Here is a 12,992-nt window from a genome sequence, read left to right on the forward strand (position 1 = left end):
GGAGAGAAAGAAGAAGGGAGGAAGAGGAAGAGGAAGAAACTGCTGGTGAAGCCATTATGGAGCAGGTGCAGTGGCTTGTGGCCAGGAAGACCTCATCTAGGTAGCTGCCATCCTCTGGGATAGACTAGGGATGCATTATGTAAGTGACGTGACAGCTAATATGACCTCAACACTGGAGTCGCCTTCTCGAGAAAACCTTCCCTTAAGGAAGACCAGAAGCTGGGGTAGTGGGGGTGGGGGTGGGGGTGGGATGAGAGGACATTATCCCAGACGAGTTTTCCTCTGGCTCAGGCAGTAGGGAGGGAAGCAGCAGGCGTGAAGAAACCTTTTCCGGGGGCTCGGTTCCTGGTCTGCATATTGAGATGTTTGCTCAAGTACACATTAATCAGGGACACCTCGATTCTGAGCTAGCACCGGGCCCGAATCTGGAACCCCTAAGCTCTTCAGTGCTCGGACTCTGCCCCGGGAGCGAGGGGGCTTCCGAAGTCCGGCTGAACTGAACCCACTTCAGTTATGCCTGGGAGAAGCAGAAAGGGGACCCAGAGTGAAACATTTCCCCAAGATGCAGCCACAGTCCCTTTCATAAAGCACCTCGGAGAAATCTGCAGAGCCCCGGCGCCAAGCTCCCACAGCGCTGCACAACAGCCGTGAGGTCGCCGAGTCCCGCCTCACCCGAGCCGCCCTCGCGCAGGCGCCGTCGCGCCGCGTTCCCGCCCCAGTGCGCATGCTCCACGGGGCAGAGGCGCTCCCGGCCCGCGGCGGCGGCGGCGGCGGCGGAGGAAGTTCCCGCTTTGCACTCCACCCCGGTAGCAGCTTCGCGGCGGGGGACAGCTTCCTCCGGACGCTCGGCGGACTTCGGTGCCGCCGCACTTCGGTCCCACCGGATCATGGGGTTGCCCAAGGAGCCGGAGGGCCAGGGTCTCCCAGAGGTAAGGACCACCCCCCGTCCTGACACGTCGGGTGCCGGAGAGAGGGCCGAGCCAGCCAGCGGCGGGCAGAGGCGGCCCGGCCGCGTTTGAGGCGCCCCGCCCCCTTCTCAGGTGTGTGCACCGCGGGAGCACCGGCCGGTCCGCCGGGCCTGAGCACGTCCTCCTGCGCGGGCGTGGACTAACTTCAGGTGTACCCGGGTCTCCTAGGAGTGAGGTGGCCTTCTCAACCCTGCAACTGCCCCAGCGCCGCGGGGCCCGGGGTCCCACCTCTCCCGCTCCTCGAGCGGGTTTCCTGCACCCTCGACGCCGCGGGGCTCTCCGGAGGGCCGGGGCCGCTGCGCCAGGAGTCACGAGACGGGCTTTGGGACAGTCCGGGCTCGGGTTGTGCAAAGGGCGGAGACCTTCTGGCGCCTGCCGCCGCCTCGCGGGGCCGGCGGGGGTCTCCGGGCCAGCCCCGCCCTCCTTGGTGTCTGGGGGAACGCCCCCTGCAGTAACCCCAGCGCTGAGACCCCAAGGCCGAAGGACGTTTGGGGGCCGTGTCCGCAGTGGCTTGTATCCGGCCGGGTCAGTGTGCCGCGGGGCCCAGTGGTGGGTGCTGTGGGGCAGGGGGACCCAGCGCCGGGTGGAAGCGTTGTCATTTCTCCAGAAGATAACGGAGTGCCTTTTCTTCCATAGGTGTTTGTTATTAAGTACGCACTCGGTCTTAAGGGATAGGATAATCAGTGGTTTCTGAATTTCCACACTGGCTCGGAATAAAGGGGAAGTGCATTTCCTTCGGGGTGCAAATATCACTTAGCTAGGTGGTTTACATCTGCCTTCTCTTCCAGTTGTCTTACTCGGAAGCTAGTCAGGTTTATTAGTTCTCGAAAGAAATGGAACCTATTCCGCACCTCTATCCCCCTCTTAAGGTTCTGAGGCGGGCCTTTGGCAAGGGGACTGGTTTCTGCACGTGGTGAGGGGTTCCTTCACTCTTTACTTGCCTGTAACCAATCTTGTTTCTCTGTCCCCCTCCGGTCTTTCATCTCACAAGTATCCACTAATTGTGAGAGATCTTGTTCTGCGCATAAAAGCTGGGGATATCGTGATGGAAGGATAGACTTACCTGTCAGTGTGTGTTCCCAGAATGCAAGTCCATTTTGTTGTCTTAGGACATCCTAACAAGTGTATGTTATCAGAACCCTTGAATTAGGTAAAACCGTATGTAGGAGTTGCTTTGATGGAGCCAGGAATCGTGAATACTGGGTTCTGTACTGTGGTATTTTATTTGACATTTCTTTTTTGCCACTTCTTTAGTCTAGGTTCTCATCAAGATTTTGCCTGGCCTTTTGTTTTAGACTCCTGTCTGATCACCGTGGGTCTGCCTTAAAATTTTCCAATTCAGTGTCCCACTACCAATGGAGATCTTTCTAAAATAAACTTTGTTTAACCCTTCTCTGACGGCTAGGAGGCTAGGTCTTATTTGTCACTTTTCCAAGAGCCTAGGACAGTTATTGGCAGTTTAGAGGCCAATAACTGTAAGTTTAGAGGGTGACTGTATAATCAAGTTATTATTTAGTTCAAAGACTATTACATATAGTCTGTATCATTAAGCTGTTACTAGTCCTATTAATTCATTAACTTTGGTTTTTTATGGTATGTATGTGGAGGATAGAAAGATAGCTGGACTTAGCTCTGTCCTCCAGCTTACATGAACTACAATACAAGGCAATTGAAATTTTAATGTGCTTCTGATTTAGGAGCTCACCAGTCATTCATCTTTACCAGAATTAAATTTTTTTTTTTTTTAACAATTGTATGTATTAACCAGCTTGGTGGCTTTTTATGGCTTCAAGAGGGTATTCTTTCATAGTCTTTTCTATTTTGTTTCAGTGTTAATCTGTGAAATGAATTTGAGGTCTTATTAGCATTATCCATTCAGTGTCTTGTGCCAGAAAGTTATTTCACAGGCAAAAGTGTACTTCTCCATTCTGGGGGTGAGTGGTTGAGAAGCACTGGCCATGCATCTTCCATGGGGTGCTCCTTAGATAGAAGTTGAGGCAGAGATGATCCTCCTGTGATGGTCTGTCCTCTTCTTAGAAGTGTTTTTATGATGAATGATGACTGAACAAGTGAAGGCTTCCTATTTACATCCCAGGAGTTTTAAGAAAATACTTGTATCATCCCATTTTTTTTCTGTTTTACCTGTGTGAACCATAACTGCTCTTTACCTTCTTTTATTTGAGTTTCTCCACTTGTAGCTGTTTTTCACCCATCGCAGATCTTTTGCTAAGGAAGAGAAGGTGTGAATAATTAATATTACCTTATTTTTGCATGTCTATTAATAACTAGTGAATGCTAATCTTCAGAATCTTTGATAGGCTGGACCAGGGTCATTTGAGAGTTAAGTTAAATGAGCAGTGGTGCACAGTTGTCACTCCCACCCCCCCCACTTCCTACCCCCCACCATTGCAAGGGATTAACAGTCACTTTAATAATTCCATGTGCATTAACTACATGTTAATATGTATACTTCCTCTCCCGGCAGTTTGTACTTCAAAATAAACTTGAATTTCCATTATCAGTGTCATGACTATGAAAACATTTTGCTAATACATGACTGGCTTAGGTCATGCAGTTTATGTAATGATTGAGCATGTCATTCTATAATAAATGTCTTTGAAGCCTAAAACTATTTCAGAACAGAGGAGTAAACATGAGTGAATAACATTGGGATCCTCTCCTGAACTAGCTAATATAATAGTCTGTTTGGAAAGACAGGCATGTTCATTAACATCAGACATGTCACTCAAAAGAGGTTGTTACTTAATTGTATGAATGACATGAATTTTAAATAAAATAGAAATGCAGAGAAAGGACCATTTCATGCTGTCAGGTTTGGCATCAAATAGGAGCTAGAATTTGAGGATGCTTTCTTGGTGATCAGAGAATATTAGGAGAAGGAGAGTGGTGTGAACAGTACTTATCTAGGTTAGCCATAGCCATGTCTGGATTGTTTTGGGGGGAGGTGAAGGATGAAGCTGAAAAGATAGGTTTCAGCCGAAGATCTGGATGCCAAACTAAGACATTTAGAGTTTATCTTATAGACAGTGTATGATGCATTAATAATGAGGGCCAGGGGATGAGCTAGAGAGGTAATGATGTGATAGCTGTGATTTAGGAACGAATGAGCCAGACAAATGAAAGATTGAGAGACTGTTGCAATAGTCCTGGCATTAAGTATAAATAAAAGGGAAGGGACAATTAATGTGAGATGTGTAGTAAAGGAAGATTTAACAGGCATTGTTAAATAAAGCAATGGTCAGAAGTGGTGGGTATAAGGATTTGAACTAGGATACCTTGCTGGTGTTTTATATAGACAGATGGCTTTTTATTTTCCATAATGATGCAAGAGAGGAGAGGCACAGTTCGTAAAAGTAAGTAGAGGCAAATATACTAGGATATTTAGATATATTTGACTTGTAAACACCTGGGAGTGAGGGTAGGATATAAATTTAAATTGTTAAATTTCTATTTAAATATACTAGGTGAATGTATTATGCTTCAGGCAATGCTGTTATATGGCAGTAATCACCCTGTAATATTTCTGGGTTGAAAGCTTTCTTTATTTTTGCCTTAGGGATCAAAAAGAGAAGTATAGAGAGGCATATATATTTGAATTCTTCTTTCTCTTCTCGAAAATAACTTGGACAAAAATGAGTATGAAGTTAAAAACAAAAAACAGAACAAAAAAACACCCTGTTCCTGTCTGTAAGGAATTTATAATCTAGTTGAGAAGCTTGTCAAGTAAACCATATGTTAGAGAACAAGGAGGTAATGTGCCTTAATCTTTCTTTCTCTGGATTCCTTCAGCACCTGGTAAATAGGCTATGCTGCCTGTGTCTTCTTCCCCCACCTATAGTGATTTAACAGCTCATTGAGGACTGGGGAGTCTTCTCTGAAACTCTGGCAGCACTGTGTCCTCATGCTCCTTCATGACTGCTGTGATACAGCCAGTGTCACCTGGCAGGGTTGTGGCTTCAGGAGATAAACCTGGTGTTTCTTTATTCAAGGTAGCTTTTACCGGCTTTTCACCTTTTGTTTTAGGTAGAAACACGAGAAGATGAAGAACAAAATGTCAAGTTGACTGAAATTCTGGAGCTCTTGGTTGCAGCTGGGTATTTCAGGGCAAGAATTAAAGGCTTGTCACCTTTTGATAAGGTAAGGGGAAATTTTTCTAACCATTAGGCTGTTATTTAATCAGGATGGCATGGTTAACCATGGAAAGGAGGAAGAGGTTGTGTTTTTACTTTCTCCATGTCCATGTTTCCATTTCTCCCTTATTCAGAGTCATTGTGGAAGTGTACAATTTCTTATTAAAAGAAAAAATAATATATCAGTAAATACACTTTGAATTCCTTTTCTATGCACAAAACTTTAGGAAATGCAAATAAGAAAATGAAATAGTTCCTCATTTTGAGGAACTTATGTAAAATAAAATACTCTGAGTTAATAAGGGCTATCGCAAGTGTGCTTACAGACAGTTTCCAGAGTTTCAGGGTAAATGCTTAGTTTTGAGGAGGGAAAAGTCACTATGAGATGAAGTTTAATTCAGCAGAATCTTGAATAATTATTATACACAAGACATAGTAATAGGTGTTGAGGGCACAGAGATAAGACAGATACCCTGTACTCAAATGCCTCAACCTCTCATAGGGAAGAGAGACAAGTAAACCAACATTCATAGAATAAATGGCATAATGCAGTAAGTACTACTGTAGAAAACTGTACACAGAAGTGTTCAGGTCAGACACGACAGGCCAGGAAAGCTTCCTGGTGGAAGAAAGTGTTGAGTGCTCCAGATTCTGGCTGTATATAACAGAATCACTGGATTGTTTTAGGAATACAGATGTCTAGGCCTTACCCGTTGAAATTCTGGTCAGTTAGGTCTGGGTTGGGGCCTGGAATCTGTATGTTATTAGGCATCTAATAACATGAGTCTACAGCACAGCCAGGAGTAAGATTCACTATTGTGTGTGTGTTTTAAACATCAAGCTATGTCCGAAAAGATTTTGTTTCAAAATGGATTTTTAGCCTTAGTCTCATTTGCATCTCAGAAAAATCCTTTGAGGAAAATAGAGCAGGGATTCACATTTCCTTTCAGTAGGTGAAAAAACAATGTGTATGGAAATTAAATAATGAGCCACAAAATGTTAGTTTTGCAACTCTGGTCCATTCTCTGGAATCTGGCACTTGCCTGAAACTGGGTTAAGAATTCTCTTACCTAAGAATCAATGTCTGTTTCCTTCAGTATAAAGTAAGTCTATGCATGATATGTCTATTTAGTAATAAAAGTTAGTTTCTCAGTCATACTAGCCACATTTCAAGTGCTCAGTAACCACATGTGGCTAGCAACTGCTGTATTGGACAGTGTAGATACGGAACAGTTCCATCACTACAGAAAGTTTTATTCAACAGTGCTATTTTAGATGAATTGTAGTTAATAGAGTCAAGGCATATCTATTCTGTCTAACAGTACATAAGTTTATATGTTCATTGAGTCTGTAAAAATATTTTTATCTTAACTACCTTTCACTTTTTCCCCTCTCCCCAAATTAGAAAGAGAAAACATTTTTTTTGTCTTACAGGTGGTAGGAGGAATGACTTGGTGCATTGCCACTTGCAACTTTGATGTAGATGTTGATTTGCTCTTTCAAGAAAATTCTACAATAGGTCAAAAAATGTAAGTTGTTAGGCTTTGCCATGGAAGAACCTAAAATGGGAGAAGAGAGTAACTTTTGAGTGCCTACTATCTGCCTACTGTGTGAAGTTATGCTAGACAGTTCACATATTTTATTTTAATTTTCATTACAACAGGTATTATCACAGTTTTATAGATTACAAAATGGACTGAAAGAAGCCAAGGTCACACAGGTGGCATATAAGTCATTTTGATGTTCAGGCTATTTCTAACACTTTTTTTTTTATCCTCACCCAAGGACATTTTTTTGCATTTATCTTCAGATAGAGTGGGAGGGAGAGAGGGAGAAAGAGAGAACGAGAGAAACATCGATGTGAGAGAGACACATCGACCGGTTGCCACCCGCACATCCCCAACCGGGGCTGGGGACAAACTGCAACTGAGGTACATGCACTTAGCAGGAACCAAACCCGGGACTCTCTGGTCCGTGGGCCGACACTCTAATCACTGAGCCAAACTGGCCAGGGCTATTTCTATCACTTTTTTAAAAACTTTTTTCTGCTTCTATTGAGATATAATTTACACATAACATTGTATTAGCTTAAGATGTACAACATAATGCTTTGAGATATGTGTGTATATATATGGGGGGGTGGAGAGATTGTGAAATGATTACCACAGTAAGGTTAGTTAACGTCCATCATCTCACATAGGTATACATTTATTTTTCTTATAAGAACTTTTAAGATCTACCTTAGCAATTTTCAGATATACAATGTAGTATTGATAAAATAGCATGCTTTACATTATATACCCAGAACTTAATTTATCTTATAATGGAACTTTGTACCTTTTGACTGCCTTTACCCTTTTTGCCCACCCCATCCTCTGCCAAACACCAGTCTGTATTCTATTTCTATGAGTTCAGTTAAGTGAGACTATACATTATTTGCCTTTTTCTGTCTGACTTATTTCACTTAGCACAGTACCCTCAAAGGCTATTTATGTTATTGCAAATAGCAGGACTTCCTTTTTATGGCTTAATAACATTCCACTGTATGTACACAAAACAGTACACAAAAATAGAGTATGTATATACTCCATTTTCTTTATCCATTTATCTGTTGATGGACACTTAGGTTGTTTCCATCTCTTGGCTATTGTAAATAATGCTGCAATGAATATGGGGGTGCAGATATCTCTTCAAGATAGTGATTTTGTTTTTTTCTAATATATACCCAGAAATGAAATTGCTGGATCACATGGTAGATCTATTTTTAATTTTTTGAGATACCTTCATACTGTTTTTCATAATGGCTAGACCAATCTTACAATCCAACCAACAGTACACAAGGATTTCCTTTTCTCCACATCCTCACCAGCACTTGTTTTCTCGTCTTCTTGATGACAGCCATTCTATCAGGCATGAGGTAATATCTCATTGTGTTTTTGATTTATACTTCCCTGATGAGTAGTGCTGTTCAACAACTCGAATAATTTTTCTTGATCAAAGTTTCTAGGAACTGCTTAGTATATGTCTTTCTAATGGCAGCTAATTTGAATGCAAGTTGAATAGGGTGAGGAAAGGAGAATCTTTCCCTCCCGTTGGTTCTGTGAAAGACAGCTTGGCTTTGCCTGTCATCAGAAATGGTAGGGGCTCCTTGCTAGAGATTTCACCTGAGGACACCCTGACTGGTCTTCCATAGCTCACTAGGGGCTCAGTGATCTCATTAGACCATTTGGGATGCCCAGTTCTGCTCCCAGTCTGACCATTGTGTGACCTTAGGCAAGCCTCAGTTTCCTTATCCCTAAGAACCGGGATTTGTGATCTCAGATCTGAATGATTTTGTGACTCATTTATTTTTTTGAAGCTTTATTTTCCCCTAAGAAAAAACACTTCCAAATGGATTAAAAATGGTTTATAAATATGCAGATGAAGCAGTAATAGTGGAAAGGTGAGGCAAAGATAAAGCAAAGAGAAAGGAAAAAACAGTGGGACAAAAGGCAGAGTTAGGACCAAGGCTAACACATTTGTGATGGGCCACAAAATGCCTTGGATGGGCTACAGATTTAGCTCTAAGCTTTCTGTCAGCTAACAAAAAGAAAAACAATATATAACCCAATTCACAGTTTCTGTATGATAGAAGAAAAATCAGTACTTCAGAATCTCTAAAATTCTTACTACTAAGACTAAAGGACACTCCTCAAGGCACCTGTTGTTAAATACAGTGACACTGTGCTCATCAGTACCCAGCCATGAAGAGTGGGGCTCTGCATCCCCAACATCTGCTGCCCTGGGACTGTGTCATTACATCCCACCATCAGTAGTGAAGAGTCCTACACTGGGAGGCAGTGCAGTGGAGTCCAGGTATATGGCTTTGCTCTCCACTGGTTAGGCTAAATTGAGAGGTAGCTTTTTATTCTCGACTTTTTGTTTGTTTTGATTATGGAGGTGGTGCAACCATGAAATTTAATTTGTGTCCAATGAGAAGAGGAAATTAATTCACCTGTACTACTCACTAAATCCCTTTCATCTTCCATCCTCCAGTCTGTTTATTATTATCTGCTTTTATATGATTACTTGTATAATTTTAATCTACTTAAGTTTCTGTTTCTTGACCTATTAATAAGACAGTTTCTCAGCACATAGGTTGAACATTTTGGTATCTCTGTTTTTCCTTTTACCTTTCAGCCTCCATCTACCATGCTGACATTATTTTCATAATGTTTGGAGCATAATATTTCTAGTCTCTTCAATAATAGCAATTAAATTGTTCATACTTTATCTACAGTTAAATTCTAAAAGTGAATCAATAAACAGTGTTTATAATAAAACTAAGAATTGTGATGGGGTCAGAGAAAAGGAAATGTAATCTTCTGGATCATAATGGTACTGTTTAAAGAAGAATATATAAAATATCACAATCAAACCCTGGCTGGGTTGGAGCATCATCTTCTACACCAAAAGATTGCAGGTTTGATTCCCAGTCAGGGCACATACCTAGGTTGTGCGTTCAGTCCCCAGTTGGGGTATACAGGAGGCAGCCAATTGATGTCTCTCTCTCTCTCTCTCTCTCAAATCAATAAAAACATATCCTCTGGTGAAGATAAAAACAAATATCAATCAAAAGTAATCTCTTTTCACCCTGGCCAGTTTGGTTCAGCGTTTAGAGCATCTGCCCGCGGACCAATGAGTTGCGGGTTTGATTCCAGTCATTGGCACTTACTTAGGTTTCAGTTCATCCCCAGCTCTGGTCGGGGTTGTGTAGGAGACAGTCGTCGATGTCTCTCTCTCACATTGATATTTCTCCCTCCCTCCCCATCTCCCTGTCATCGTCCTCCCCCCCCCCACCTCACTCTGAAGATAAGCAGAAAAATATCCTCAGGAGAGGATTAAAAAAATTTTTTTTTAAAAGGAATCTTTTTTCACTTACTCATTGGCTCAGCATATTTTATTGAGTTTCTACTATGGGTCAGGCCTTGTTCTGGGTACTTTGGATGTATTAAGGATTTTATGACAAATTGGACTTGTAGTATGAGTAAAAGGGAAGTCGAGGATTATTCTGAGGTATTTGGCCTGAACAAGTGAAGGTAGCCTCTGTGAGCCACTGAAAAAGGCACATTGTATTTTCAGTCTGCAATTAGGAATCCGAAGATGCAGAGGGCTAACTGTAGTTATGCATGAATTTTCGACTACATGGGGTCAGTACCCCAACCCCCCTCATTGTTCAGAGGTCAACTGTAACTCACTTTATATTTATATAGCTATTTTTAAAATTTTTCTGATCGCCTTTTGTTGTTGTTAACAAAGAAGCACATACCTTTAACTGTAGCAAAGATCAGACAGTTCTTTAATTAGTCTATATCCGTGGTTCTCAACCTTCCTAATGCCGTGACCCTTTAATACAGTTCCTCATGTTGTGGTGACCCCCAACCATAAAATTATTTTTGTTGCTACTTCATAACTATAATTTTGCTACTGTTATGTCTTAGGCGACCCCTGTGAAAGGGTGGTTCAACCCTCAAAGGGGTTGTGACCCACAGTTTGAGAACCGTTGGTCTATATACTAATATGAACTCAGTGTCTTCTTTTTATTTATTGACTGATTTGGGAGAGAGAGAGAGAGAAACATCAATTTGTTGTTCCACTTATTTATACATGCATTGGTTGATTCTTGTATGTGCTCTAACCAGGTATCAAACCTGCAATCTTGGTGTATTGGGATGACTTTCTAACTAACTGAGCTACCCGGTCAGGGGTTCACTGTCTTCTTGAGGACACTCTTGATTAAAGCCTCTTTCTGTCACAGTTTGAATTGATTGATTTTTATACTGTGGCACCCTGACATGCTGGGATTTTCTTCCATTGCATTCTTTCTGGACTAGTTTTACTCTTTCTTAGAGTTCTTTGGAGTTTTACAATGGTTCTTAGTCCATTTTCACCTTGCTGCCCCTGGGGGTTATGATACATTTCCATCAGTGACACTACTCTTAATAGATATTGAAGCATGGTGTTTTTAATACAGATTCTCAATCCTTTATCCATATTTCTGAACCCTGAAAAAAACACTGAAAATGTTTTATTTTTAAGTGTAGATACAAAACTTATATGGAAGCAAAATATTACCTGAACTGAACTATAGTCTCTCTTGATCCCACTTATATGAATAGTCATAATTTCTGCTGCATAAATGTTAATTTCTTTGATTTTAGGGTGCTGCTCCAGATTTTACTGGGGTCCTACATAATACATAATATATGCCTCTTAGGTACACTAACGTACAAACAACCAAAAAATTCTGAATTCTGAAACTCATTCCTCCCCAAAGAGTTTGGATAAAGGGTTGAAGATATATTACATTCTCTGATAAGTCCTTGATGTGAACTGTAATTGTGGGCAGAAATGGGGACAGCGATTTGCATGACCCATCAGACTCCTCCAAGTACATTGGGCATTTGGGTCTTTATTATCTGTAGAGAAATGTCATAGCCACAGAACATTGAATTACCCTAAACTTTTTCCTGTTTGGTTTTTTAATGTGTTCTGTGTTTAAAGTCGCTCCCCACAAAATTTCTGGTTAGGTGCAATTTAGCCTAATACTGCCTTATGTGTGCAGTGCCCCAAGAGATCTCAGCTGATGTGATGGGTGGCCAGGCAGCACTGTCTGAGGAGCACACTTGTCCTTTGAGGGCATGGTTATCTTTCACGCTCTTCTATATGTGCCACCTGGGGCCTTATTCTTCTTGATCCTTCTTTCTTAAGGGTTCCATGAGCTTCTGCCCTCCATTCCAGTCTGTCCTAAAGTCCTGTTACCACGGAGATCCATAAATCAGAACTTAGGCTTATAACTGAGTTCATTTTAACAATACACATTTACTAGGCCCCTGTGTGCAGAGCACTTGCATGTGCTTTTTATTACTTAACCTTCACAACAACCTTTGAATAGGCAGGACGGAGTTATCCTTTGTTTTATGATGGGATTATTGGGCCAGAGGGACCTGGTGACTTGTCAAAAGTCCCAGCAAGGGTGATGGAACTGGAATTTAGACCCAGATTTAATTCACTCTTTTAAACTATTTGCAGTAGAGGAGAAAACAGTGCACTGAACACTCTTAAAAACTAAAGAATCAAACTGTTCACCTGTAATAACAAGTGGGTATGTTAAAGTCTTAGACTAGGAAACCTGCCTGGTGACCTCTGCAGTTGTCATTCCCCCTTATTTTCAGAAAGTCGGAGGATTCACCCTGAGCTCAAGAAGCCAGATGGAAACTGGTGGGTTTCTATAGGAAGTCTTCCTGACTTTGTCCCCTGCCCCCCACCTATCTGTGTTTCCCCCACCTCCACCCTCCAAAAATATCTGTGCCATCAGGTGTTTCCATGCCCTGCCAAGACTGTTCAGACTTGGCCGTCATTTCTGGAAGGTGGGTAATTCTGAGGTGACTTGCAGCATCCTTTTCTTGGGGTCTTTATGAACTGGGAGAGTAAGCTGTCTTTGAGGAGTGGCCAGGGAGAACCTTGTCTAAAGGTAGAGGGTTGGGCTGATTGTTGTTGGGGGTCCCAGCCTTGATTTTTAAGCTACTGAATGGTTGTAGGCAATCAGTAACCCTGGGCAAACCCATAGATCTGTAGCCACTAGAGGGAGCTTTCCTCCTACTGAACCAAAATACAGCTGAGAGGAAATGGGTCCTCCCCATATATAAACAGTTAAGAGCTGCCTGGAGCAAGGGCAGAGAGCCAGGGTTGGTAATCCTTTTCATTTGCTAAGCTTGGAGCTGAAGAGCAGGGCTAATTAAGCACCCATTCTTTCCCTCTCCAGTTTCAAGGCATAGGAGTCTTATGGAGATGAAAGTAAAACAGTTTATCAGAGAGAACACCTTAGATATAT

At 42.1% G+C, this 12,992-nt stretch overlaps 1 protein-coding gene across 7 annotated transcripts in view; it reads left to right on the forward strand.

Annotated features, from left to right (window-relative positions):
* Positions 1 to 783: 783 nt before the first annotated feature.
* Positions 784 to 12,992, forward strand: part of CCDC93 (coiled-coil domain containing 93) — a 95,154-nt gene continuing 82,945 nt past the window's right edge. For all 7 annotated transcript variants that reach the window (XR_004958638.1, XR_004958639.1, XR_004958640.1 and 4 more), the window contains exons 1-3: positions 784 to 929; positions 5,013 to 5,126; positions 6,554 to 6,648. Coding sequence is in view for 4 of the 7 variants with exons in the window: in XM_036253711.1 (XP_036109604.1) it covers positions 888 to 929; positions 5,013 to 5,126; positions 6,554 to 6,648 (251 nt within the window). In the remaining 3 variants the exon portion in view is untranslated. The remainder of the gene's footprint in view (positions 930 to 5,012; positions 5,127 to 6,553; positions 6,649 to 12,992) is intronic.

Source organism: Molossus molossus, unplaced genomic scaffold (assembly GCF_014108415.1).
Source record: "Molossus molossus isolate mMolMol1 unplaced genomic scaffold, mMolMol1.p scaffold_m16_p_11, whole genome shotgun sequence".
In the NCBI taxonomy this organism is placed as follows: domain Eukaryota; kingdom Metazoa; phylum Chordata; class Mammalia; order Chiroptera; family Molossidae; genus Molossus; species Molossus molossus.